Source organism: Salmo salar, chromosome ssa20, assembly GCF_905237065.1.
Source record: "Salmo salar chromosome ssa20, Ssal_v3.1, whole genome shotgun sequence".
Classification (NCBI taxonomy): Eukaryota; Metazoa; Chordata; class Actinopteri; order Salmoniformes; family Salmonidae; genus Salmo; species Salmo salar.
In genome coordinates this window covers 64,792,678-64,820,258 of record NC_059461.1, presented here as the reverse complement: position 1 = coordinate 64,820,258, position 27,581 = coordinate 64,792,678, and the positions used below count along the sequence as shown (strand labels likewise).

At 41.6% G+C, this 27,581-nt stretch overlaps 2 protein-coding genes across 3 annotated transcripts; both read left to right on the top strand.

The window, feature by feature from the left end:
• The first annotated feature begins 464 nt into the window (after positions 1–464).
• LOC106581172 (alpha-2-antiplasmin) lies at positions 465–5,494 on the top strand. 2 transcript variants are annotated; one of them, XM_014163049.2, is made up of 9 exons: positions 465–751; positions 1,624–1,697; positions 1,789–1,863; positions 1,956–2,262; positions 2,666–2,809; positions 3,589–3,777; positions 3,897–4,039; positions 4,347–4,551; positions 4,794–5,494. In XM_014163049.2, the coding sequence occupies exons 2-9, from the start codon at positions 1,635–1,637 to the stop codon at positions 5,156–5,158; spliced, it is 1,491 nt and encodes a 496-aa protein (XP_014018524.2). In that variant the 5' UTR covers positions 465–751; positions 1,624–1,634; the 3' UTR covers positions 5,159–5,494. The 2 variants fall into 2 exon arrangements, with proteins under 2 accessions (XP_014018524.2, XP_045559749.1); XM_045703793.1 differs by having other exon boundaries at positions 1,786–1,863.
• A 6,939-nt stretch (positions 5,495–12,433) lies between these two features.
• On the top strand, positions 12,434–25,643 carry LOC106581085 (solute carrier family 13 member 5-like). The gene is made up of 12 exons (XM_014162799.2): positions 12,434–12,663; positions 13,999–14,127; positions 14,359–14,495; positions 15,333–15,550; positions 15,758–15,932; positions 16,056–16,178; positions 16,298–16,510; positions 18,051–18,157; positions 18,303–18,424; positions 20,111–20,272; positions 22,030–22,167; positions 22,420–25,643. Exons 1-12 carry the CDS (start codon positions 12,562–12,564, stop codon positions 22,543–22,545), a joined length of 1,752 nt encoding a protein of 583 aa, XP_014018274.1. The 5' UTR covers positions 12,434–12,561; the 3' UTR covers positions 22,546–25,643.
• The last annotated feature ends 1,938 nt before the right edge of the window (positions 25,644–27,581 follow it).

Genomic DNA, 27,581 nt, shown 5'->3' with positions numbered 1-27,581 from the left:
TCGCTCCTCTGATTTTTTTGTGGTTCCTTTGACTTTTGTATTGTCTAATAATCAAAAATGTACTTTCTTTTCAAAAGGAATTAAGTAACACCTTGATGGTCAAACTGATGTCCATTACAACATTTTGATGAGAGAAGTACTCATTTTATTTAACAGGTTTAATAAAATATTACCTACACAATGTGCTTGTTTCAGGTTTTTACATGAGTCAGAAATGTTTGTATATTGTCAGTCCTCACCAAATCCTCCTCTCTTATTCTCCTCTCTGTTGCAAGCAACTCAGAGAGCGCAACATTTAGGGTTCTTGTTGGACAAAGTCCCCTCCTGATGTTTTTAGAAAAATGTCTGTCAGCTCAGCTGCAGTCATGTGATCTGGTAGATACCACCTACTGTTTTATGTTGAGTGGTAAAAACTTTTATCTGTTATGCAGTGTAGCTACGTTCTGTTTCTACCCATCCAATCAGTCTAATGCCAATTTTGTCAGGTTTGGAGTTGCTTCATACCAGGTTTGGAGTTGCTTCAAGTTTCAGGCTCTGTCAGGCTCACTGTTTAACCCCTGAATCGGTCTCAATATTTACATTTACAAACAAGTAGTGACATATATGAAGCACAGATCAATAAAAGTTGAAATTTAACAGCCTGCTGAGCAACTCCCAGTCTTTTGCAAAGGAAGAATTCTGCTATTACACATTCAGTGTGTGTGTGTCTCTTTAGACAGGATAGCAGGTCTCCCATCTTAATTTTGTCAAGGTAAGAACAAACATTTGGGAATTTATGATATGGCTTATGATTTCATTGACTTACACTTTCATTTATACAAGTCATAAGGTTTCAGCTAAACCTTTGCCTCAGGGTAATAGTAGTAGGACCAGTAGTAAAATATAGTATCGTTATAATTATAGTAATAGTATAACACTTGAGGTTGCCCTTTGATTATGTGCGTTCATTTAAACCAAATGTCACCAAACTTTCCATTTAATTGCAAACTGTTTTTTAAATGTTGTTTTCCTGTTTTTGGTATGTTATGAAGAAATAGCAAGTGGTTAATGTCCCTGGTCATAAAATATTAAAGTAATTCCTCTCAATGTGTACTTGTGGCAAGGCTTGCCATTATGTAGATACAGCTAGTATAGCTAGCTGGTGGTACCAGCTGCTGGTCTTGCTAACCAGATTTACCAGAGCAAGAGAGCCCAAAATGTTAAGCTGTTTGTACCTGGTCACCATCTTTCAGGTGTTCTTTTTAAATTAAGACTGTAGTTGCCATACAGAGAGGGAGGCTAGAGGGAGAGACGGGATTATAGACTTCTAAATGTGCATCCCAAATTAAGTAAAAAAATATATATATACTGGTGAGAATGTTTTGTATGATATACCTCAGTACATTCATGTTTTCTTCCAGGGAAAAGTCTGTTTTGTAATGTTTTCTATTTTCAAATGAGATACACTGCTGTACCATGCTAAAGAAGTTAATAGAACTGTTTTGTGTTTGTCATTGCGAAAGACTGGATTATCAAGCCTAAATGTCAGTTTCTTGTCGTCCTTCACCTGTCATTCATTCCATTGACAGGAATTGAGTGGGCCAGTCTCATTGAGTAATAGCTTTTTACCCTCTGTTGTTTCAGGCTGGCTGTTCATGGACATGGACCTTTGTCTACTATCACTCCTGTTGTTCTGTGTCTGCAGACAAGAACTAACTGTAAAGCACTGAAATTAATCATCAACATCAATCGTGACTACTTTTTCTGAATGATGTGCATTCTCATATCACTGTTTTTCCCTTCAAGCAGAATGGAGAGGTGTCAAATGATGCTCCAATCCCTCTGGTCCCTCTCATCCCATTGATGCCCAGCCACCCTAAAGAGGTCAGTTGCCAAAGCAGAATGCATAGCTCTCATACCATCCACGTGCCTTTTCACTCTACATTCTCTTAACCCAACACAATCCACTTTTCCAGGAATCAGGGACTTCTGCCCCCAGTACACAGGAGCCTCAAAACACAAGTCCCACCTCATATACAAGCATCGCTTATCCCCTCGTGACAGCCAGTGCCCTGGGCGGGGGCTCATCTGAGGAGGATAATCAGGGACAGGATGGGGGTTGTAGGGCCCAGGCTCGCAGGCCAAAATCCAGGCAGGCCTTAGCTGGTTCCATCCAGAGGCTGGGCATGAAGCTATTGGGCCAGATGAAAACAGGACCTGAGCAGCCCAATGTCATTATATCCCCCCTCAGCATATCCCTGGCACTCTCCCAGCTGGCTCTGGGTATGACATATTCTGTTTTTGGTGTTTTTTTTAGGAGTGATTAAAACATTTTAGGAATGTAGTTATCTATGCTCTTTCAGTATCATCTGTACTTGGCATGGTTTACAGTACCAGCATCACAACCTCTTAGCCTATGTCCCAAATGGCACCCTATTCCCTATATAATGCCCTACTTGTGACCATAGGACACGTTTAGACTCAACATAACCTAATTGAATAAGTACTTGTTTGTTGTAAATGTTAAGAGCTCAATGCAAATTGTATTCATCACGTGTACAGATAACAGCAGGAATCAAAGGTGCAGCTAAATGCCTGTGTGTTAGTTCACTCAACATTGCAGTCCAATAATCAATAAGCTGCAGCATGTTACATCATCATCATCATGTCTATGTATGTATCTTAGGAGCCATGAATGAGACAGAGGAGCTGCTCATGCACCATCTCCATGGAGATACTCTGCCCTGCTACCACATGTCTCTACACTACTTCCTGGAACGCCTCCGCAAGAGCGACCTGCAAGTGGCCTCACGCCTCTACCTGCAACCAGGTCAGAGCTTTCTGCTTCAGGGTTGGGGTCAATTCCATTTCAATTCCAGTTAGTTCATGAAGTATACTGAAATTCCATTTCCAAATCTCTTCAATGCTTTTCATAGAGGAACCATTGGAATTGGAATTTGTTTATTTTCTTAACCTTTTACTGCAGTGGGCTAAATCAGGGTCACACAGTGTTTTTTGGTAGTCTTAAACAAATCTACTTTGAAACCAAAGTATACACCTCACACACATTTGTGGGCTTATAAAAAGAAGGCACCTGTACCATGTCAGATATAGAGTTGAAATGTAGTGAATTTTGAGTTTACATCCCAATATTACACTTTATATACATCACAGAAGACTGAAATATAACAAAATCATTTGACAAAGAAACATCGGATTTTCAACGTTTAAAATCATGTTTATTAATTATGAAATTATGAACAATATGAATAACATTCTACCCATGAGGCCACTAGAGGGCGATGTGGTCATTTGACTGCAGGAAAGGGAGTTGAAATGGTATTGACCCCAACCCTTCACTGGTTACTTGAGTAAGAGGGTTAGGAAGTTGATGGAACATAAAGGAAACGGACCTGGAAATGGAAGGAAGCTAATGACAATAGACACATGTTATGATTGAGTGTTCAGAAGTTCAAACAAGTGACATTGAATGAAACAATACTCTAAATGGCCAGATTTAAATAAGAAAGTACTGATGTGTTACTGACTTTATGACTTCACAATGATATTATGATTATGTCTGAAAGAGTCTTTTGATGTCTGTTTCAGGGTTTGAGCCCAAACCAGAGTTTATTCATCAGTCTCAGGATGCATATGGCTCAGAGCCAGTGACCTTGGAAGGGCTGGCTGAGGTCAACGAGTGGGTAGAGAGGGCCACAAATGGAAAAGTGACTGACTTCCTGACCAGTCTGCCGCCCAATCTGCTTCTCATGCTCATCAATGCTGTCCATTTCAAAGGTTTGTCATAGTATCTATCTACTAAATTCACAATTCTATTTCCTGCCTGGCATTATCAGTCTGTCCTTAAATGTTTTTTTTCTTCTAATATCTCCATAATCACCCATTGGCCTAAATAGGAGAATGGAAGGCTCGTTTTGACCCACGATTTACCTCCAAAGATGTCTTCTACATTGACGACAAGCACATGGTCAATGTTGACATGATGATGGGGCCCAAATACCCCTTAAGTCTGCTCATTGATAATGATCTGGAAGCTCAGGTAAGACTCTCAATCCCTTTTGTCGTCCCCCCCCAGCTTGACTATTTATGTTTTTCATAATTTTACCATCCATCACTCTCTACATGTAGTATATACTGTACCTGTATACTGTGTTATATTATATTTCAGATATTACTCCCAAATGGTATTTGTGTCCTTTTAATTATTTTTTTTTTACATATTGTCTTCTTTTTGTAATTTCTCTCCTTTAATTTCACTATTCACCTTCCTACTTTCCTGAGGCACAAAATTGTTGCACACTACATTACCTTCTATTTCTCATCATTCTCCTTGTCTTCCTGTGCAGGTGGCTCGCTTCCCCTTCAACAATCAGATGAGCCTGCTGATAGTGATGCCCATGAATGGCCAGGTGAATAGGTCAGCCCTCGCAGCAAAGCTCAACATCTCTGACCTGTACAACCGCCTGCCCAGAGAGAGACCCATGCAGGTCAAGCTGCCCAAATTCAAACTGGACTACAGCCAGGACCTGCAGGAGGCTCTGACCAACATTGGTAAGTAGTGGAAGATCCATCAGCAGCCTAGATTAATATGTGAAGTGAGTACACTAGTGAAGACATTCACAGATAATAAGACTTGAAGCACAAGGGAAGGAGTGATAAAGATTTAAAACAATTGTTCCATGTTATTCTTCTACACTAATTGAAATTACTGCCAGAAGCTGTAAGTCTTTTGAAAACTTTAGAACTGCCAGTCTTTCTCTTATACCTAAGTGTGTGATTTGTCTTATTCTCAGGTATGGGGGAGTTGTTTGCTAGTCCCAATCTGGCAGCCATAGCTGAGGGCCCTCTGCTGGTGTCCAGTGTGCAGCACAAGTCCAGTATGGAGATCACTGAGGAGGGAGCAGAGGCTGCTGCAGCAACCAGCCTGGTCATCTCACGGTCCAACCCCTCTTTTACTCTCAACCAGCCCTTCTTCTTTGCCCTCATGGACGATAAGACACAAGCACCAGTCTTCCTGGGCATCATCACCAACCCTAACCCTAGAGCTTCTGCTATGCAGAATAGTGGAGGGTCTGCCAACCTAGATAAAGTACTGTTCCCCATTGATGACAAGAATGACAAGCATTATCATCACTCTTTTGGTGGGCCACCAAAGTAAGCCGAAACCTCATTCACTGTGGGGAGATTGAGACCATTATCTATTGACCTTGAACTGCACTGCTGTCTGTCAGAGAGGAAGCAAATCCAGATGAGCAACTCCAATGCATGACAACAGCCCAAGTTATCCAAATGGTCAGCTGGATTGAAATGCAAGAATTGTTCTAAGTGTGTCAAAATATAAACAAGCAACGGTTGTTTTTCTTTTTTTCTTTAGTTTTATTTTAAATACACAACACACTGAGGTGCCCCACATTCTCTAATGAAGTTTACTGCTGATTAAAAATACTAGTATTTCTATCTGATGTTTTGGATTAAATGTATCATGAAAATGCAATATTGTGTCCGGATTTATTACGCTACTTGATGAGACATTAAACATGTCTAAATCCTGTGAGATTATTTGGTGTTTTTGAAATTTTGGCCCTATATTTTACATTTTATTTTGTGCATAATTTATGAATAACAAACATGCCCTATCAATGCTTTAGGTCAACTCTGCAGTGCTGTTTAGATGAAAAGAAACTAACAAATGGGTTTGAAAAAACGGTCAATTCATGTCAAGCTTTATTTTACACAATATACCTCACAAACATTGCAAAGAGATTTTTCCCTTATATTTACTGTTAAATTCTGGTATTTTCAGAATACAAATCATGCCACACAAATCCAAGTAGGCAAACAAATTACCAAAGGATCACTGAACTGCAGCTATTCAAAAAACTCACGAGGTGGCGATATAAGATCCTTTGAGATTCAGCTCAGGGTCAGTAAGGACCTGGGATTCTATGGATTTTATATGGTGGGGAAAAAAGATGCATAATTAGGGATTCAACAGCAGCAAACCTGGTGAAACCCTACTGTACAGTGAGGGAAAAAAGTATTTGATCCCCTGCTGATTTTGTACATTTGGCCACTGACAAAGAAATGATCAGTCTATACTTTTAATGGTAGGTTTATTTGAACAGTGAGAGACAGAATAACAACAAAAAAATCCAGTAAAACCCATGTCAAAAATGTTATTAAATGATTTGCATTTTAATGAGGGAAATAAGTATTTGACCCCCTCTCAATCAGAAAGATTTCTGGCTCCCAGGTGTCTTTTATACAGGTAAGGGAGTGCTCCTAATCTCAGTTTGTTACCTGTATAAAAGACACCTGTCCACAGAAGCAATCAATCAGATTCCAAACTCTCCACCATGGCCAAGACCAAAGAGCTCTCCAAGGATGTCAGGGACAAGATAGTAGACCTACACAAGGCTGGAATGGGCTACAAGACCATCGCCAAGCAGCTTGATGAGAAAGTGACAACAGTTGGTGCGATTATTCGCAAATGGAAGAAACACAAGGTAACGGTCATCGTAAGGAGTGGACCAAAATGCAGCGGGTATAATGATCAACTTCTTTAATTTATTAAAGAAAAACACTTAAACAAAACAAAATGACGAAAACAGTCCAATAAGGTGCACAGACTATACTGGAAACAACCACCCACAAAACACAAGAGAAAACTAACCCAACTAAATTTGGCCTCCAATTAGAGGCAACGACAACCAGCTGCTTCTAATTGGAGGTCCTACCAAAACCCCAACATAGAAATAGAAAAACTAGATAAACACATAGAAATAGAAAGTGTATAACATCAACCAAAAAACCCGAACCACACAAAACAAACACCCCCTGCCACGCCCTGACCAAACTACAATAACAAATAACCCCCTTTACTGGTCAGGACGTGACACACAAAAGAACTGTCAATCTCCCTCGGCCTGGGGCTCCATGCAAGATCTCACCTTGTGGGGTTGCAATGATCATGAGAACGGTGAGGAATCAGCCCAGAACTACACGGGAGGATCTTGTCAATGATCTCAAGGCAGCTGGGACCATAGTCACCAAGAAAACAATTGGTAACACTACGCCGTGAAGGACTGAAATCCGCAGCGCCCGCAAGGTCCCCCTGCTCAAGAAAGCACATATACATGCCCGTCTGAAGTTTGCCAATGAACATCTGAATGATTCAGAGGACAACTGGGTGAAAGTGTTGTGGTCAGATGAGACCAAAATGGAGCTCTTTGGCATCAACTCAACTCACCGTGCTTGGAGGAGGAGAAATGCTGCCTATGACCCCAAGAACACCATCCCCACCGTCAAACATGGAGGTGGAAACATTATGCTTTGGGGGTGTTTTTCTGCTAAGGGGACAGGACAACTTCACCACATCAAAGGGACAATGGACGGGGCCATGTACCGTCAAATCTTGGGTGAGAACCTCCTTCCCTCAGCCAGGGCATTAAAAATGGGTCGTGGATGGGTATTCCAGCATGACAATGACCCAAAACACACGGCCAAGGCAACAAAGGAGTGGCTCAAGAAGAAGCACATTAAGGTCCTGGAGTGGCCTAGCCAGTCTCCAGACCTTAATCCCATAGAAAATCTGTGGAGGGAGCTGAAGGTTCGAGTCGCCAAACGTCAGCCTCGAAACCTTAATGACTTGGAGAAGATCTGCAAAGAGGAGTGGGACAAAGTCCCTCCTGAGATGTGTGCAAACCTGGTGGCCAACTACAAGAAATGTCTGACCTCTGTGATTGCCAACAAGGGTTTTGCCACCAAGTACTAAGTCATGTTTTGCAGAGGGGTCAAATACTTATTTCCCTCATTAAAATGCAAATTATTTTAAAACATTTTTGACATGCGTTTTTGTGGATTTTTTTGTTGTTATTCTGTCACTTACTGTTCAAATAAACCTACCATTAAAATTATAGACTGATCATTTCTTTGTCAGTGGGCAAACGTACAAAATCAGCAGGGGCTCAAATACTTTTTTTTCCCTCCCTGTATTTGTTCCGGTTCATTATTGCAAGGGGTTAAAACAGCGACGCATTATGGTGAAAAAAATGCTAATTCCTGTGCGATCTAAAGGCCGAGGATTGTGCAATTTAGCAACATGGTAAAAGCCGAAGGGCCCATGGTGGTGCTATAATAAGCAATTAAAAATGTTAACTTTGAAAGGTCTGCCCCTGCACCCTGTGTGAACTAAAGTCATATAACTCACAAGGAACAAATTTGCCTCAAACTCAAAGTCCACCATGATGGATTTTGTGAGAAAAAAATATATATACACTACCGTTCAAAAGTTTGAGGTCACTTAGAAATTTCCTTGTTTTTGAAAGAAAAGCCATTTTTTTGTCCATTAAAATAACATCAAATCGATCAGAAATACAGTGTAGACATTGTTAATGTTGTAAATGACAATTGTAGCTGGAAACGGTAGATTTTTGAAGGAATATCTACATAGGCGTACAGAGGCCCATTATCAGCAACCATCACTCCTGTGTTCCAATGGCACGTTGTGTTAGCTAATCCAAGTTTATCATTTTAAAAGGCTAGTTGTGTCACGTCCTGACCAGTAAGGGGTCATTTGTCATTGTAGTATGGTCAGGGCGTGGCAGGGGGTGTTTGTTTTGTGTGTTTGGGGGTTTTTTGGTTCTAGGGGATTTTGGTTCTAGTTTTCTATTTCTAGGTTTCTTTTCCATGTTTGGCCGAGTATGGTTTCCAATCAGAGGCAGGTGTTTTTCGTTGTCTCTGATTGGAAGCCATACTTAGGCAGCCTGTGTTTTCCTTTGGGTTTGTGGGTGGTTGCTTTCTGTATAGTCTGTGTACCTTGCAGAACTGTTGATTGTCGGTTTATTATTTTTGTTTAAGTGTTCACTTTATAAATAATAAAAGAAGATGAGCACTATACCCACTGCGTTTTGGTCACCCTTCATCACACCTGTGACAAGTTGATCATTGATCGAAAACCCTTTTGCAATTACGTTAGCACAGCTGAAAACTGTAGTTCTGATTAAAGAAGCAATAAAACTGTCCACCTTTAGACTAGTTGAGTATCTGGAGCATCAGCATTTGTGGGTTCGATTACAGGCTCAAAATGGCCAGAAACAAAGACCTTTCTTCTGAAACTCGTCAGCCTATTCTTGTTCTGAGAAATGAAGGCTATTCCATGCGAGAAATTGCCAAGAAACTGAAGATCTCGTACAACGCTGTGTACTCTTCCCTTCACAGAACAGCGCAAACTGGCTCCAACCAGAATAGAAAGAAGAGTGGGAGGCCCCGGTGCACAACTGCGCAAGAGGACAAGTACATTAGTGTCTTGTTTGAAAAACAGAAACAGATTCCTGTCTAGCAGGAAATCATGCACAGAATGAGCAGTATGGCTGGTGGCATTGTAATTCTGGAGGATCATGTCATGATGAGCCTGCAAGAAGGGTACCACATGAGGAAGGAGAATGTTTTCCCTGTAACGCACAATGTTGAGATTACCTGCAATGACAACAAGCTCAGTCTGATGATGCTGTGACACACCGCCCCAGACCATGACGGACCCTCCACCTCCAAATCGATCCCGCTCCAGAGTACAGGCCTCGGTGTAACGCTCATTCCTTCGACGATAAACGCGAATCCGACTATCACCGCTGGTGAGACAAAACCGCGACTCGTTGGACCAGTCCTGTCTGGTCCAACGACGGTGGGTTTGTGCCATAGGCGATATTGTTGCGGTGATGTCTGATGAGGACCTGCCTTACAACAGCCCTACAAGCCCTCTGTCCAGCCTCTCTCAGCCTATTGCGGGCAGTCTGAGCACTGATGGAGGGATTGTGCATTCCTGGTGTAACTCGGGCAGTTGTTGTTGCCATCCTGTACCTGTCCTGCAGGTGTGATGTTCGGATGTACCAATCCTGTGCAGGTGTTGTTACACGTGGTCTGCCACTGCGAGGACGATCAGCTGTCTGTCCTGTCTCCCTGTAGCGCTGTCTTAGGCGTCTCACAGCACGGATATTGCAATTTATTGCGCTGGCCACATCTGCAGTCCTCATGCCTCCTTGCAGCATGCCTAAGGCACGTTCACGCAGATGAGCAGGGACCCTGGACATCTTTATTTTGGTGTTTTTCAGAGTCAGTAGAAAGGCCTCTTTAGTGTCCTAAGTTTTAATAACTGTGACCTTAATTGCCTATTGTCTGTAAGCTCTTAGTGTCTTAACGACCGTTCCACAGGTACATGTTCATTAATTGTTTATGGTTCATTGAACAAGCATGGGAAACAGTGTTTAAACCCTTTACAATAAAGATCTGTGAAGTAATTTAGATTATCTTTGAAAGACAGGGTCCTGAAAAAGGGATGTTTCTTTTTTTTGCTGAGTTTAGTAACGAAAAAAGTGTTAAACAAATCAAAATATATTTTATATTTGAGATTCTTTGAAGTAGCCACCCTTTGCCTTGATGACAACTTTGCACTCTCTTGGCATTCTCTCAACCAGCTTCATGAGGTAGTTACCTGGAGTGCTTTTCCAGCAGTCTTGAAGGAGTTCCCACAAATGCTGAGCACTTGTTGGTTGCTTTTCTTTCACTCTGTGGTCCAACTCATCCCAAATCATCTCAATTGGGTTGAGGTCGGGTGATTGTGGAGGCCAGGTCATCTGATGCAGCACTCCATCACTCTCCTTCTTGGTCAAATATCCCTTACACAGCCCGGAGGTGTGTTTTGGGTCATTGTTCTGTTGAAAAGCAAATGATAGTCCCACTAAGCGCAAACCAGATGGGTTGGCGTATGGCTGCAGTATGCTGTGGTAGCCAAGCTGATTAAGTGTGCCTTAAATTCTAAATAAATCACAGACAGTGTCACCAGCAAAGCACCCCCACACCATCACACCTCATCCTCCTCCATGCTTCTCGGTGGGAACCACACATGCGGAGATCATCCGTTCACCTACTCTGCGTCTCACAAAGACACGGCGGTTGGAACCAAAAATCTCAAATTTGGACTCATCAGATCGAATGAGAGATTTCCACCGGTCTAATGTCCATTGCTTGTGTTTCTTGGCCCAAACAAGTATCTTTTCATTATTGTAGTCCTTTAGTATTGGTTTCTTTGCAGAAATTCGACCATGAAGGCCTGATTCACGCAGTCTCCTCTCAACAGTTTATGTTGAGATGTGTCCGTTACTTGAACTCTGTGAAGCATTTATTTAGGCTGCAATTTCTGAGGCTGGTAACTCTAATGAACGTATCTTCTGCAGCAGAGGTAACTCTGGGTCTTCCTTTCCTGTGGTGGTCCCCATGAGAGACAGTTTCATCATAGTGCTTGATGGGTTTTGCGACTGCACCTGAAGAAACTTAAAAAATTATTGAAAAGTTCCAGATTGACTGACCTTCTTAAAGTAATGATGGAATGTTGTTTCTCTTTGCTTATTTGAGATGTTCTTGCCATAACATGGGCTTGGTATGATTCCATAGGTGTTATTTTATTCTACAATGTAGAAAACAGTCAAAATAAAGAAAAATCCTTGAATGAGTTGGTGTGTACAAACTTCTGACTGGTACTGTATATAAACAAATACTTTTACTCAAATAGTATTTTGCTGGATGACTTTCACTTTTATTTCAGTCATTTTCTATTTAGAAATCTTTACTTTTTCTCAAGTATGACAATTGGATACTTTTTCCACGACTGATTGCTGCTGTCTGTACAGGCCCAGAGGACTACACAGGGAATGGTCACAGAACAACATTACACTTCTTGGCTAATCATGTACAATTGCAAACATTATTCGTTTTAGGCAAGTAAATGTGTTGTTATCTATGAGGTGTACAGCTAGTAAAGGGTCTAATTTCTCTGTCACAATTTGAGTTATCAGTTCCATTTGAAAAAGCTAAAATCAAAAGCTATAAACAATTGTTCAATTTAATTATATAATAAATATTGAGATAACTGGTCATAGCTTACTTACATAATTGTTATCGTTGTTTATTCTCTCAGAGAGAAACAAAATCCGTCATTAATCTTAATTGATGTGATATTGAAAAAGTTGTAGTAAAGGTATTCAGGATCCCACCACCATTAAATCTAGCTTAAGCCTCCTCTCTCTCTCACCCTCTCTCTCTGTCTGTCTATCATCATTTTGTTCGTGAGTTCTCTTCACTCTCCTATTACCCATCATTATGTTCGTGAGGTCTCATCCCTCTCCTATTATCTTTTGGGATACTGAGTGTCGCAGCGGTCTAAGGCACTGTATCGCAGTGCTTGAGGCGTCACTACAGACCCGGGTTCAAGCCCTGGATGTATCTCAACCGGCCGTGATCGCGAGTCCCATTGGGCGGTTCATAATTGGTCCAGCGTCGTCCGGGTTAGGGGAGGATTTGGCCGGGGTAGGCCGTCATTGTAAATAAGAATTTGTTCTTGACTGACTTGCCTAGCTAAATAAATGTTCAATTAAATAAAAAATATCTGCTGCGGGACTCCCCGTTCCTCCCCCTTTCACTTCCTCCCCTCCCCGAGCTGCTCGACGCAAAACAACCGGTCCCTAGTACTCCAACTTTCTTTGCCACAGTATCGCCTTAAGTCAAACGATGGCAGCATTTCTGAAATCCCTTCGGAATCTGAAGAATGAGATCGTTCTATTCTCTTCCCCGTTACTTCTTCTCCCGCTGCCTTTAGTCATTGGAACAAAGGTATGTAAATTGTCACACGTTTTGCACAGATTTATACACACGTTTTTATGTTGAAAATATATTTGATGTATCTTGTAAGTGGGTTTCATATTTTTGTTTAATGATATTGTTTAATTTGCTAAATGCAAAGGAGTTGGTCATTTCTGACTACTTTTCTATATTTGAACGATGTTTGTATAATTACATTTATCATAAACCTTCAATTAGACAGGCACTGAAGCAGGTCTAACTGCATTCTGTGGTTGAGAGACATTTAGTCATTGAACATTTTTGTTCAGCCTTGCACCTGTTGATGCAGCCTGAACAGTGAGTTACAGCATTGAACCATTTTCTTTAAAGACATCTATTTATTTATCTAGAGTGACTTACAGGTCACTCTAGATAAAGCAAGTAGGGTTAACTGCCTTGCTCAATGGCACATTCACAGATATTTCCCCAACTCAGCCAAGGGATTTGAACTAGCAAGCTTTTGATTAGTGGTCCAACATTCCTAACCATTAGGCTACCATCCTCCCTGTTCCTTCCATCCTCCCTGTTGTTTTAACCCTATATGGCAGGTCATGTCCAGCATGGGAACACTAGTTACACTGAATCCTCCTGTCATAGGTTATATCCCAAATGGCACCCTATTCACTATAGTGCACTACTTTTGACTAGAGCCCCTGTTGCCCCTGAAGCTGAGACTCTGTCCTTGCTTTGCCACTACTGCATCACACATGGGGCTATACGCATGTTATCTTTGTCTTATCCTTGGTGTGTACTTTCAGTGTATCAGAATCAATACTAACGTTATCACAACTAATCTGTCACACACACACCCACACACATAATAGAGGACTGCTGAGTGATACATGTGGTCTGATCAGTGTACAGTTGAGACAAACAAGTGCTGCCATGGATTACAACACAGAGTGATCTTTAACCCCAATCAACATGTCTCAGTACCAATCAGCTAGAATCTATCCCATTAGGATGATATGTTCATTTTGTGCCATATCATTTTTCTGTCCCTAACAACAGTACAGCTCTGATATCTTAATTTGATCACTCTGTTGTCGCAGAGAATATTCCTGAGCAGCAGGAAATGCAAATTGTAGTGTATTCAAGGTTTGAAAAGGCATCTAAAGTTTATAATTTTCACTTTAAAATGCCAAACTTGATTTGCCCTAACAAAAATAATTCCATTGATTATCATTCAGATAATAATTCACATTTCCTGTTGCTGCAGGATTATTTAATCTGTAAGAGCCAGCAGTATTCATTCCCAGGTGTGGTGGTGTGTTGGATGTTCTGACCTGTTGGTGACCTGTTGGATCCTATGTATTTGTTGTGCAGGAGGCATCATGTGCCTATGTAATCATCCTGATGGCAGTGTACTGGTGTACAGAGGCCTTACCGCTGGCTGTCACTGCCCTGCTCCCTGCTGTCCTCTTCCCCATGTTTGGCATCATGCAGTCCAAAGACGTAAGACAGCCTGTATTGCAAGCCGTGAAGACATCTTTCAATAACATGATAAATGAATCTACCATTAAACTGTACTAATCAAACTTTACTAGAGTAGCCTACTGACATTCAATATACTTCACAATGGTGTCTGCACATTGTTTTAGTAGATACAGTATTGGTAGATGTTTGCATGTGCATACACAAATGCACCGTGGACCCATGAGTCACTTATCTGTGTGTGTTTTCCAGGTGTGTATGCAGTACCTGAAGGACACCAACATGTTGTTTGTGGGAGGACTGATGGTGGCGGTGGCAGTGGAGCACTGGAACCTGCACAAGCGCATTGCCCTCCGAGTGCTGCTCTTTGTAGGGGTGCGCCCCGCTCTGTGAGTGACCCTCAACTAACTAACTAACTAACTAACTAACTAACTAACTAACTAACTAACTAACTAACTAACTAACTAACTAACTAACTAACTAACTAACTAACTAACTAACTAACTAACTCATCAATACAAATCCCCTGCTATGTGTGGGACTATATCTATCTCTAGATAAGGGAAATCAGTTCATCTTTATGACTATCTACAGGTATGTTATATTGTATTGACCTTGCCATTATACATGATGAGGAAATATTACCTAACATTTCACTCTCCCTGTGTCAGAGGGTATTCTGCCTTTCACTTGGTCTGATCCATCTCAGTAATGCCCTTTGAGAGACTTTGACAATTTTTTGCATACAATCTTAGAAAAAAGCGGTGCTATCTAGAACCTAAAAGGGTTCTTTGGCTGTCCCCATAGGAGAACCCTTTAAAGAACCCTTTTTGGTTCCAGGTAGAACTCTTTTGAGTTCCATGTAGAACCATTTCCACAGAAGGTTCTACAAGGAACCCAAAAGAGTTCTAACTGGAAACAAAAAGGGTTCTACCTGGAACCAAAAAGGGATCTCCTATGGGGACTGCCGAAGAACCCTTTTGGAACCCTTTCTTCTAAGAGTGTAGATGAATATAACATTTTATAAGCCTTGTTATAAGACCTTCTAAAAGCGCATACCTGCTTATAACAAGTTATAAAGCATTAAACCTGTATGCTATGCTTTAAGTTAAGTGTTACAGAAAATTCTTATTCCACATTTCTTTGCTGAGGCCTGTGTTTCCTCCATAGAGATCCTGTAATTCCTATGATTCTCTATGTCATTCTATGGTTTCCTGTCTCTCCAGTCTGATGCTGGGCTTCATGGGGGTGACAGCTTTCCTGTCCATGTGGATCAGTAACACAGCCACCACAGCCATGATGGTGCCCATCGTCCAGGCTGTTCTGGAGCAGCTCAACAACTACACAGAGACTGAGATGCCTGTGATCCTCAGCGCTGAGGAGAACCCCCAATCTCAGGAACCCACTGACAGCAAACAGACGGAGAAACAGGCAGAGGGACATGGTGAGCACTGAGCAGAGAAGGACAAATTAATGAACAGTTCATTTGTGAGTTTATTGAAAGGGGTTATTATCCATTGAATGAACTCAGGGCTTATCAAGTAAGATTATCAAGGAGCGTAGGTATGAGCAGTGTGCAATACAAATTAGTTTTCTTTGCTTTGTGACTTCTTGGGCTATGTTAATGTTCCTATTTGGACTGTTTGTCCAGTTGTGGTGACCTGTTTAGATCCATTTGTGGAGGCTATCCGGCGTAAGGAAGCTGCAGACAAGAAGAAGATGTGTAAGGGCATGACGCTGTGTGTCTGCTATGCGGCCAGCATCGGGGGCACTGCCACCCTCACAGGGACTGGCCCCAATCTGGTGCTCAAGGGACAGATGAACCAGTGGGTACCTTCAGCTATGGATTGTGTCCTCAGCGTATTTCAGTACATCTTTCAAATCATGTATCTTTCAAATCATATTTTTCTTTATGTGCTAATGTTAATAATATTTTATGTTTCCCTCAGACTGTTTCCTAACAATGGAGATGTCATCAATTTTGCGTCCTGGTTCGGCTTTGCTTTCCCCAACATGATCCTGATGCTGACCCTGGCTTGGCTCTGGCTGCAGTTTGTCTTCATGGGATTCAAGTGAGTTTCAGATTTAAAGGACATGTTTTATCTTTCAGTCAGAGATCATCCTACTCAATTCAATTTACTACTGAAGTCACCCTTTAAGCCTCAACCCCTTTCTCTCCCTCCATTCCCAGTTTTAAGAAGACGTGGGGCTGTGGGGCAGTGAAGACAGAGAAAGAGATAGCTGTGTACAATGTGATCAAGGAGCAGCATCGTCAGCTGGGCTCCATGTCTTTTGGAGAGCTGAGTGTGCTGGGTCTGTTCAGTTGTCTGGTGGTTCTGTGGTTCACCAGAGATCCTGGCTTCGTGGCCGGCTGGGCCACATACATCTTCAACGCTGACGCAGAGTACGGCTGTCTACTGTTCATAAATACTACACTGTACATGCACAGCATATTACACATGCCTAGTATGCTTTCTAAATGGCATCATATTCCCTTTATAGTGCACTGCTTTTGACCAGGGCCCATATTGCTCTGGTCTAAAGTAGTGTGCCACAAAGGGTGCCATTTGAGACACAGCCCTAATCAATACATAGAAGACTTGAGACCATTACAAAAACATTATATTGACAAGTTATACACTATATATGCAAAAGGATGTGGACATCGCTTCAAATTAGTGGATTTGGCTGTTTCAGCCACACCCGTTGCTGACAGGTGTATAAAATCAAGCCCACAGCCATTCAATCTCCATAGACAAACATTGGCAGTAGAATGGTCTTACTGAAGAGCTCAATGACTTTCAACGTGCCACTGTCATAGGATACCACCTTTCCAACAAGTAAGTCCGTCAAATTTCTGCATTGCTAGAGCTGCTCCGGCCAACTGTAAGTGCTGTTATTGTGAAGTGGAAACGTCTAGGAGCAACAATGGCTCAGTCTCGAAGTGATAGGCCACACAATCCCACAGAACGGGACCGGTGAGTGCTGAAGCACATAGCGCGTAAAGATTGTCTGTCCTCGGTTGCAACACTCACTACCGAGTTCCAAACTGCCTCTGGAAGAAACGTCAGCACAATAACTGTTCATTGGGAGCTTCATGAAATGGGTTTCCATGGCCAAGCAGCTGCACACAAGCCTAAGATCACCATGCGCAAATGCAAGCGTCGGCTGGAGTGGTGTAAACCTCGCCGCCATTGGACTCTGGAGCAGTGGAAACGCGTTTCTGGAGTGATGAATCACGCTTCACCATCTGACAGTCTGACGGACAAATCTGGGTTTGGCCGATGCCAGGAGAACGCTAACTGCTCCAATGCATAGTGCCAACTGTAAAGTTTGGTGGAAGAGGAATAATGGTCTGGGGCTGTTTTTCATGGTTCGGGCTAGGCCCCTTAGTTCCAGTGTAAGGAAATTTTAACGTTATAGCATACAGTGACATTCTAGACAATTCTGTGCTTCCAACTTGGTGGAAAGCCCTTTCTTGTTACAGCATGACAATGCCCCCATGCACAAAGCGAGGTCCGTACAGAAATGGTTTGTCATGATCGGTGTGGAAGAACATGACTGGCCTGCACAGAGCCCTGACCTCAACTCCGTCGAACACTTTTGGGATGAATTGGAACGCTGACTCCGAGCCAGCCCTAATCGCCAAACTATAGTGCCCGACTTCACTGATGCTCTTGTGGCTGAATGAAGTCCCCGCAGCAATGTTCCAACATCTAGTGGAAAGCCTTCCGAGAAGAGTGGAGGCTGTTATTGCAGCAAACGGGGGACCAACTCCATGTTAATGCCCATGATTTTGGGATGAGATGTTCGACGAGCATCGTCATGTTTCTCACTTCCCACATACTTGAATACTTCACAAGAAAAAAGAAGCAAGAAAACATGAATTGTGTGTCTGAATGCTGACAGATAGTCACCCTTTCTTTATCCGTTCTTCCCTCCAGATATGTAACTGATGCCACAGTGGCAGTGTTCATCGCTGTCCTTCTCTTCGTCCTGCCTTCTAAGCCCCCGCGCTTCTGCTGCAGGAGGTCCCAAAGCTTTGACATTGGTAAACCATGTTTTTAAACCACACATAAAATTTAACAAGCACGGTACCTGATATTCAGTATGCTACTTTAGTATCTAAGGATATGAAGACTTGAAGACCATTACAGTGGCATGTCTGTAACAGTGATTTGTTAACCCCTCTACAGAGCATCAGCACCCGGCTGGCCCCACACCAGCTCTGCTGACCTGGAAGGTGGCCCAGAAGAAGTTACCCTGGAGCATCGTTCTCCTCTTGGGGGGAGGGTTCGCCCTGGCCAAGGGCAGTGAGGTGAGAGACAGGGCCAGTATGTACATACAGATGTAGGATCTCCCTGTTGCAGGGGAACTTTCCTGACATGCAGGACATTTAAAACTTGTGTATTTGAGGTTTAAAAAGGTTTCTGAAGTTTGTACGAAAAATGTAGCAACCTTCTATAATGTCCATTAATTATAATACACATAATAATTAATTTCCAGTTGCTGCAGGATTATTTCTATGCTGTAGCAAACTGGCTCAAATTAAGATTCTATATCTGTATGGTGTAATCCTTGTTTGCTTTCCACAGAAACATTTTAACCAAAAAAGTCAGATCCCCACTGAGAACTGAATCATCCTACATTTCATCAGGATCTTTGTGACAAAGGGCCATTTCTGATTAGTCAACACAGCTCCACCCTGTACACTTCCCAAATACAATGACACATATGGCATATCATGTGGGATCACACAGGTGACATATCAGCTGCTTACTTAGTCACTTCAGTGAAAACGAGTACACTAAAATCCACCTTTCTGTCTTTGCATACTGTACACAGTATGTACAGGTAACTGCCAAAATAAAGGAAACACCAACATAAAGTGTCTTAATAGGGCGTTGGGCCACCATGAGCATATTAATGCAATGTTAATTTTATTTTTTTATTTTTTATTTCACCTTTATTTAACCAGGTAAGCTAGTTGAGAACAAGTTCTCATTTACAACTGCGACCTGGCCAAGATAAAGCAAAGCAGTGCGACAGAAACAACAACACATGGAATAAACAAGCATACAGTTGTCACGCCCTGACCATAGAGAGCCCTTGGTTCTCTATGGTGTTTAGGTCAGAGCGTGACTAGGGGGGTGTTCTAGTCCTTGTATTTCTATGTTGGTGGTTTGTATGGTTCCCAATTAGAGGCAGCTGGTAATTGTTGCCTCTAATTGGGGATCATATTTAGGAAGCCCTTTCTCCCACCTGCTTTGTGGGATATTGTTTCAGGTAGTGCCTATGTGCACGCTGTACTTCACGGTCGTTGGATGTTTTGTTTCACTGTGAATTAAAATTATGTGGAACTCAACTCACGCTGCGCCTTGGTCTGCTCTGTACGACGATCGTGACAACAGTCAATAACACAATAGAAAAAAAGAAAGTCTATATACAGTGTGTGCAAATGGCATGAGGAGGTATGGCAATAAATAGGCCATAGTAGCAAAGTAATTACAATTCAGCAGATTAACACTGGAGTGGTAGATGAGCAGATGATGATGAGCAGATGATGGTGTGTAAGTAGTGGTACTGGTGTGCAAAAGAGCAGCAAAGTAAATAAAAACAATATGGGGATGAGGTAGGTAGATTAGGTGGGCTATTTACAGATGGACTATGTACAGCTGCAGCGATCGGTTAGCTGCTCAGATAGCTGATGTTTAAAGTTAGTGAGGGAAATGTAAGTCTCCAGCTTCAGCGATTTTTGCAATTTGTTCCAGTCACTGGCAGCAGAGAACTGGAAGGAAATTGCTTGTTAACTCAAGCACCTGCCTTCAATGTGGAAGCACCTGCCTTCAATGTACTTCATATCCCTCATTTACTCAGATGTCCTTTGTTTTGGCAGTTACCTGTACATATGTAGATGTATGTGGGTCTGGTAATGTATCCGACACCATAAGAAGAGTACCATGGTTGTTTGACTCATTGTATGGTTATGTATGTGCCCCTGCAGGAGTCAGGTCTGTCTATGTGGATGGGGGACCAGATGACTCCCCTCCACAACATCCCACCCTGGGCCATCGCCATCATCCTGTGTCTGCTGATTGCCATCTTCACCGAGTGCACCAGTAACGTGGCCACTGCCACTCTCTTCCTACCTGTCCTCGCCTCAATGGTAAGACTCAACACACAACTCTGTATTAATAACACAATACTAAGCCCTACTACACAATACTACACAATACTACACTACTGCACAATGCTACACAATACTACACTACTGCACAATACTACACTACTGCACAATATTAATATACAATACTACACAATACTATACCACTACACAATACTACACTACTACACACTACTACACAATACTACAATACTACACCACTACGCAATACTACACTACTACACAATACTACAATACTACACAATACTACAATACTGCACTGCTACATTACTACACAATACTACAATACTACACTGCTACACAGTGCTACACTACTACACAATACTACAATACTACACCACTACACAATACTACACTACTACACAATACTACACTACCACACAATACAACAATATACTACAATACTGCACTGCTACATTGCTACACAATACTACAATACTAAGCAATACTACACTGCTACACAGTGCTACACTACTACACAATACTACCGTATTACACAACTGCAAGCAGGAATACAATAGTTGTCCAGTCTGGTAAACTGCTCTGACACTCAGACATGTAGAGTACATGCAGAAGCAGTAGTAGTAGACTACTTGCAATGGGCTGCAATACTGTAGCTCCTTGATGTGAAGTACAGTACTTACCAGTCTCCCCTATAGGAGTGCAGCATTGAAACTACTCCCAGTGGAAGCTGGCCTTCATGTCCTTGTTTGGCTGCCCTGGCCTGTAGTTGTTTGGGTTTAATACATTTGGTCCCCTTCCCTGGGCCCTTCCTTCTATAGCCACACTGCCAAACACACCAATTAAGCTCTGTGGCTTGTACTGGTGCCCACCCCCATCCACACTGATGAATGGTATCACTGTGCCCAGTGACCAAGCACTAAGAGAGGACCCAAGCTGGGCCATGCCGGAATGTTCCAAGCTGGGGTATAGAGAGAGGGATTTATTGAGGTCAAAGCCAACAGGAGAGCATGAAGATGACATAAGTGTGGAAAAGGGTGAGTGAAAAAGGGAGAAGGATACTGTAGGAAGAAAAATGGGGTTAGTGAACCAACTACTACTTACAGCGAAGTCTGGGAAAGAGAGGTTACTAGGACGTGTGCTTTTGGGTCTAGCTGCTTGTTTTATGTGTCTGTAACAGACTAATACAAAAATGAATCCAACTATATTGTATAAAATCCATTATATCCGTTGAGGAAGAGCATGACATAGGGATGAGAATTATGACATGAAACATTTTCAAAATAATTACTGTCGTGTGAATCTTTTTGGGGAGACTAAACAACTCTTCAGAGGCTTACATTCTTATATATGTTCTGCTATTACATTGTGATTCTACACCGTTCTGGAGAAATCTGTGGTGCGTTTCCATTTTGCCTGCCATTACTCAGATCCCAAACAACATAGCATGCATCTTAATTGCATCTTTATTGCACACGCCTAATGGACGATTTTGAACCCTAGAATTACAAACACTAAAATCAGATACTTATGAGCCAGTGATTACGGTGCAGAAAAGCAGCACAGAAGACTAGAGTGTTGTCATTAGGTATGCACCCCAAATGGAACCCTATTCCCTATATAGTGCACTACTTTTGACTAGGGCGCATGGCCTCTGATCAAAAGTAGTGCACTATGTAGGGAAACGAGTGCCATTTGGGACTCACACTAAGAGTCTCCATCTTAGCCCAGGCTCAGACAACTGAAGATGTGTGTCTGTGTCTATGTGTTTATTTCAGTCCCAGTCCATTGGAATGAATCCTCTGTACGTCATGGTGCCTTGTACTCTCAGTGCCTCCTTTGCCTTCATGCTACCTGTGGCCACACCGCCCAATGCTATCGTCTTCTCATTTGGCTACCTCAAGGTTTCTGACATGGTGAGTTACAGTACACCATTTTACAAAGATATATCATCTACTGCATTGTCAATCTTTTTTTATTAATTAACAAAAATAAATAATAGCAAACAAATCCTAATCAATTTAGGAAACTTCTTATATTGCCATTTACTAATAAGTTGTGGACAGTTGTCCAGTCCTATAGTTTATTTGATTTCACTATGAATGATGAATGATTGCTAACAGACCCTGAAATCACACCCCGTTGTGCCTCCCCTCTCTCGCTCCCAGGCTAGGACAGGTATAGTGATGAACATCATCGGCATCCTGTGCATCACTCTGGCCATCAATAGCTGGGGCAGGGCCATGTTCCACCTAGACACCTTCCCTACCTGGGCCAACACTACTGGGTTGTGAGGGCCCCGAGGGTCCTCGGGCCAGGCCATGGGGAACACATGGAAGGGCCCCTTATGTGCTAGAAACCTCTACCGAGAAAGGCATCAACGTGACTGGTCGTGTTAGTGTGTTGGGTGTTGGGAGAAAAGCCACGTAGCTTCCATTACGAAGGACACTTGAATCACCCTGTGGAAAGAATGATGGATGGATGGATGGGTTTAACTGGAGAGAAGAATGATGAAGGGTGGAAAGTATCACTTCTGTACTTTTAATGCTGTAATGTGTTATAGAGAATGTCCAGTCCTATTCAAAATTCCCAAGCATTATCTCTATCAAATCAATCAAATGTATTCATAAAGCCCTTTTTACATCAGCCAATGTCACAAAGTGCTATACAGAAACCCAGCCTAAAACCCAAAAAGCAAGCAATGCAGATGTAGAAGCACGGTGGCTAGGAAAAACTCCCAAGAAAGGCAGGAACCTAGTAAGAAACCTAGAGAGGAACCAGGCTCTGAAGGGTAGCCAGTCCTCTTCTGGCTGTGCCAGGTGGAGATTATAACAATACATGACCAAGATGTTCAAATGTTCATAGATGACCAACAGGGTCAAATAATAATAATCACAGTGGTTGTAGAGGCTGCAACAGGTCAGCACCTCTGGAGTAAATGTCAGTGAACATGTTCTCAACTTCTCACTCTCAGACGTAGTTTCTGTCTCATATTTGTTGGTCTGTTTATATATCAAGACTCAGAGTTGCTTAAAATCCATTTGTGGTTGACTGTTTTTGATGAACTTTTCCTTTTCACAAAATAGCTTGTGAACTACACTACATGACCAAAAGTATGTGAACACCTGAACACATCGCCTGGCTCGCAGTAGGCGTTCCAATTCATCCAAAAAGTGTTAGATGGGGTTGAGATCAGGGCTCTGTGCAGGCCAGTCAAGTTCTTCAACACCGATCTCGACAAAACATTTCTGTGGCATTGTCATGCTGAAACACGAAAGGTCCTTCCCCAAACTTTTGCCACAAAGTTGGAAGCACAGAATCAACTAGAATGTCATTGTATGCTGGTGCGTCAAGATATCCGTTCACTGGAACTAAGGGGCCTAGCCCAATCCATGAAAAACAGCCCCAGACCATTATTCCTCCTCCACCAAACTTTACAGTTGGCACTATGCATTTGGGCAGGTAGAGTTCTCCTGGCATCGGCCAAATCCAGATTTGTTCGTCAGTCTGCCAGATGGTGAAGCATGATTCATCACTCCAGAAACGCGTTTTCACTGCTCCAGAGTCCAATGGTGGTGAGCTTTACACCACTCCAGCCAACGCTTGGCATAGCACAAGGTGATCTTACGTTTGTGTGCGGCTGCTCGGCCATGGAAACCCATTTCGTTAAGTCTCCCGACACAGTTATTGTGCTGACATTGCTTCTAGAGGCAGTTTGGAACTCGGTAGTGAGTGTTGCAACCGAGGACAGACAATTTGTACTCACTCTGAATTTGTCAGCACTCTGAAGCATGTAGGGGTGGCAGGTAGCCTAGTGTTTAGAGCATTGGACTTATAACCGAAAGATTGCAAGATCGAATCCCCAAGCTGACAAGGTAAAAATCAGTCGTTCTGCCCCTGAACAAGGCAGTTAACCCACTGTTCCTAGGCGTCATTGAAAATAAGAATTTGTTCTTAACTGACTTGCCTAGTTAAATAAAGGTTAAAAAAAAACTTCACAATAACAGCACTTACAGTGCGGGGCAGAAATTTTACGAACTGACTTGTTGGAAAGGTGGCATCCTATGACGGTGTCACGTTGAAAGCCTCTGAGCTCTTCAGTACGGCAAATTCTACTGCTAATGTTTGTCTATGGAGATCGCATGGCTGTGTGCTCGAGTTTATACACCTGTCACCAACAGGTGTCACTGAAATAGCCAAATCCACTAATTTGAAGGGGTGTCCACATACCTTTGTATATATAGTGTATGTTTCCATGACCAAACAATGTATGTCATCTTCTCTTTTTGCTAATGTATAGTCTTAGTCTTAGATTAACTTGTTTTGATTTTGCTAGTAATCAATAGTGAAACGTGGTGCATTGTACTTGAACTTTGAATACTGTATGACTGTACAACTTGAGATGCCTTTGTACATACTTTTCTAAACTTTAACCGTTGGGGCTGGAAAATGCAAACATATTGAAAACTCAGATATGTGAATACACTGTACAATGGTTATTTACTGTGTGCTGATGATGTTTCTCCTTCGTTATAACAGTAATATAATGTGTATTTCAATACATTTTATTTAATTATTATAGTATTATCTTGATCAAAAGTTGTATATTCATAAGATGTAATATAGTTTATAGTGTATTGCACACTCTGAAATGTCCAAAATGGAAAGGAAATGTCTGGGCTGCTTGCATGTACTGTACAGTCAGAGATGGGCAAAAATTACAAGATACAATTACAAAATATCATAAATGTATTTAATTAAAATACATGTATTTTATATTTTAAAATACAGAAATACATTTGCAAGTAGCCGGCCCGAACAGCAACAACATTCTCAGCAATGGTTACAGAAACGTTTTACTTGCTATGACTGTGATGAGTTGTTGTTTATCTTAGTTGAATGCACTGACTGTATATGTGAAAATGCACATACCAAAATGAACTGCAAAGCACACTGGGTATTGTTATTGGCCTTGTTTCAGGGTCATGTCTAGATGGGATACAGCTTAACCTAATTCTCATAACCTGCTATGTAAATTCTCCTAAACCTGCTACGAAAAGTCTGTTCATGTAGTTCATTTAGCAGACGCTTTTATCACACCATATTTCTATCAGACTTCTGATACCAATGCAAGGTGAAAGGGAGCCACAAAATGGTGAACCGCTATAAAAAAGGAAAACAAAAATTACAGCTCTTGAAAGTATCTTGTTACAGAATACATTGGAGTGTAGTTCAGCCCATTGTAATACAAATGACAAAATACATCTCCGTGTACAGTGCCTTATAGATTCATGCAATCGTATACAGATTTCACTGGTTTGATACACTGTTGCAAACTGATCGTGCGAAATAAATACAACTAAGAGGAAAATAAAATATGTATTCATCTTAACGGACCAAATATGTATTTTTATTCATAATTGTTATGTGTATATGTCTTTCACTTAAAAGAACAGTACATTTAGTAAGTGTTGCCTGAGAAGCATAATGTTACTTAACCTCGGTTGCTCCTAATAACGTAATTCAGCCGTGTGCTATTAGTTACATAATGAAATGTGAAATTGTTGGTTGTCTTGGAAAATGAATCACTAACACAGGATAAATTCTTTCAAGGAGAATGGCACATGAAATGCTGTCCTTCCTGGAACATTGGACAAAAGTGTTGTTAAATGCAGCCAAGAACACTGTGTACCTTTCTTATATATAAAGGAATTACCTATTCTCATACAAATAGATTAAAGACATTGCTTATCTCTAAAGAGTGTGACTTACAGTGCAGTTTGAAATATATAGATGTAGGGGAACTGTGCCAGCATTAATGCCAGAGGTTGTTTTTGTATTCTTTTGTTGGCTTGAGTTATGTTCTTCCCAGCAGGTCCTGGAATGTAAAGAAACCCCTTGTAACCTTACATTCATTACAGTTGAAGTCGGAAGTTTACATACACCTTAGCCAAATACATTTAAACTTAGTTTTTCACAATTCCTGACATTTAATCCTAGTAATAATTCCCTGTTTTAGGTCAGTTAGGATCACCACTTTATTTTAAGAATGTGAAATGTCAAAATAATAGTAGAGAGAATGATTTATTTCAGCTGTTTTTTTTTTTCATCACACTCCCAGTGGGTCAGAAGTTTACATACACTCAATTAGTATTTGGTAGCATTGCCTTTAAATTGTTTAACTTGGGTCAAACTTTCGGGTAACCTTCCACATGCTTCCCACAATAAGTTGGGTGAATTTTGGCCCATTCCTCCTAACAAAGCTGGTGTAACTGAGTCAGGTTTGTATGCTTCCTTGCTCACACACGCTTTTTCAGTTCTACCCACACATTTTCTATAGGATTGAGGTCAGGGCTTCGTGATGTCCACTCCAATACCTTGACTTTGTTGTCCTTAAAACCTGTTGGGGCTAGGGGGCAGTATTTGCACGGCCGGATAAAAAACGTACCCGATTTAATCTGGTTACTACTCCTGCCCATTAACTAGAATATGCATATAATTATTGATATTGAGATTTGGATAGAAAACACTCTAAAGTTTCTAAAACTGTTTGAATGGTGTCTGTGAGTATAACAGAACTCATATGGCAGGCCAAAACCTGAGAAGATTCCATGCAGGAAGTGGAAATCTGATTTGTGGAATCATCTTCAACACTTTGCCTATGAAACACATCGTGAGTTAGGATTCAATTAGCACTTCCTAAGCCTTCCACTAGATGTCAACAGTCTTTACAAAGTGGTTTGAGTCTTCTCCGGTAGAAACTGACCGAACGAGATGCCTGGAAAGTTGGTCATAGAGGGAGGGCCATTACTACTATGACGCGGGCGCCCATGGGTACCCTCTCATTCCGAAACATTTAGTAAGACAATGCAATCGTCCACCTTGAATATTATTGAAGCTCTGATTGAAAAAGGCCCTAAAGATTTATGTTATACAACGTTTGACATGTTTGAACGAACGTAAATATATATTTTTTGCACATTCGTGACGACAAGTCCCGCGCACCTCGTACATTATGAGTAGCCTTCGGAACGCGCTAACAAGAAGGAGCTATTGGGACATAAATTATTAACTTTTTCGAACAAAACTACATTTGTTGTGGACCTGGGATTCCTGGAAGTGCCTTCTGATGAAGATAATCAAAGGTAAGGGAATATTTACAATAGTATATTTGATTTTAGATGGTTCCAAGATGGCGCTAACCTGTATCGCCTAGCCTATTTTTCTGAGCATAGCACCTCGTTTATTGCAAAGTGTGATTTCCCAGTAAAGTTATTTTTAAATCTGGCAATGCGGTTGCATTCACGAGATGTTATTAATCTATAATTCT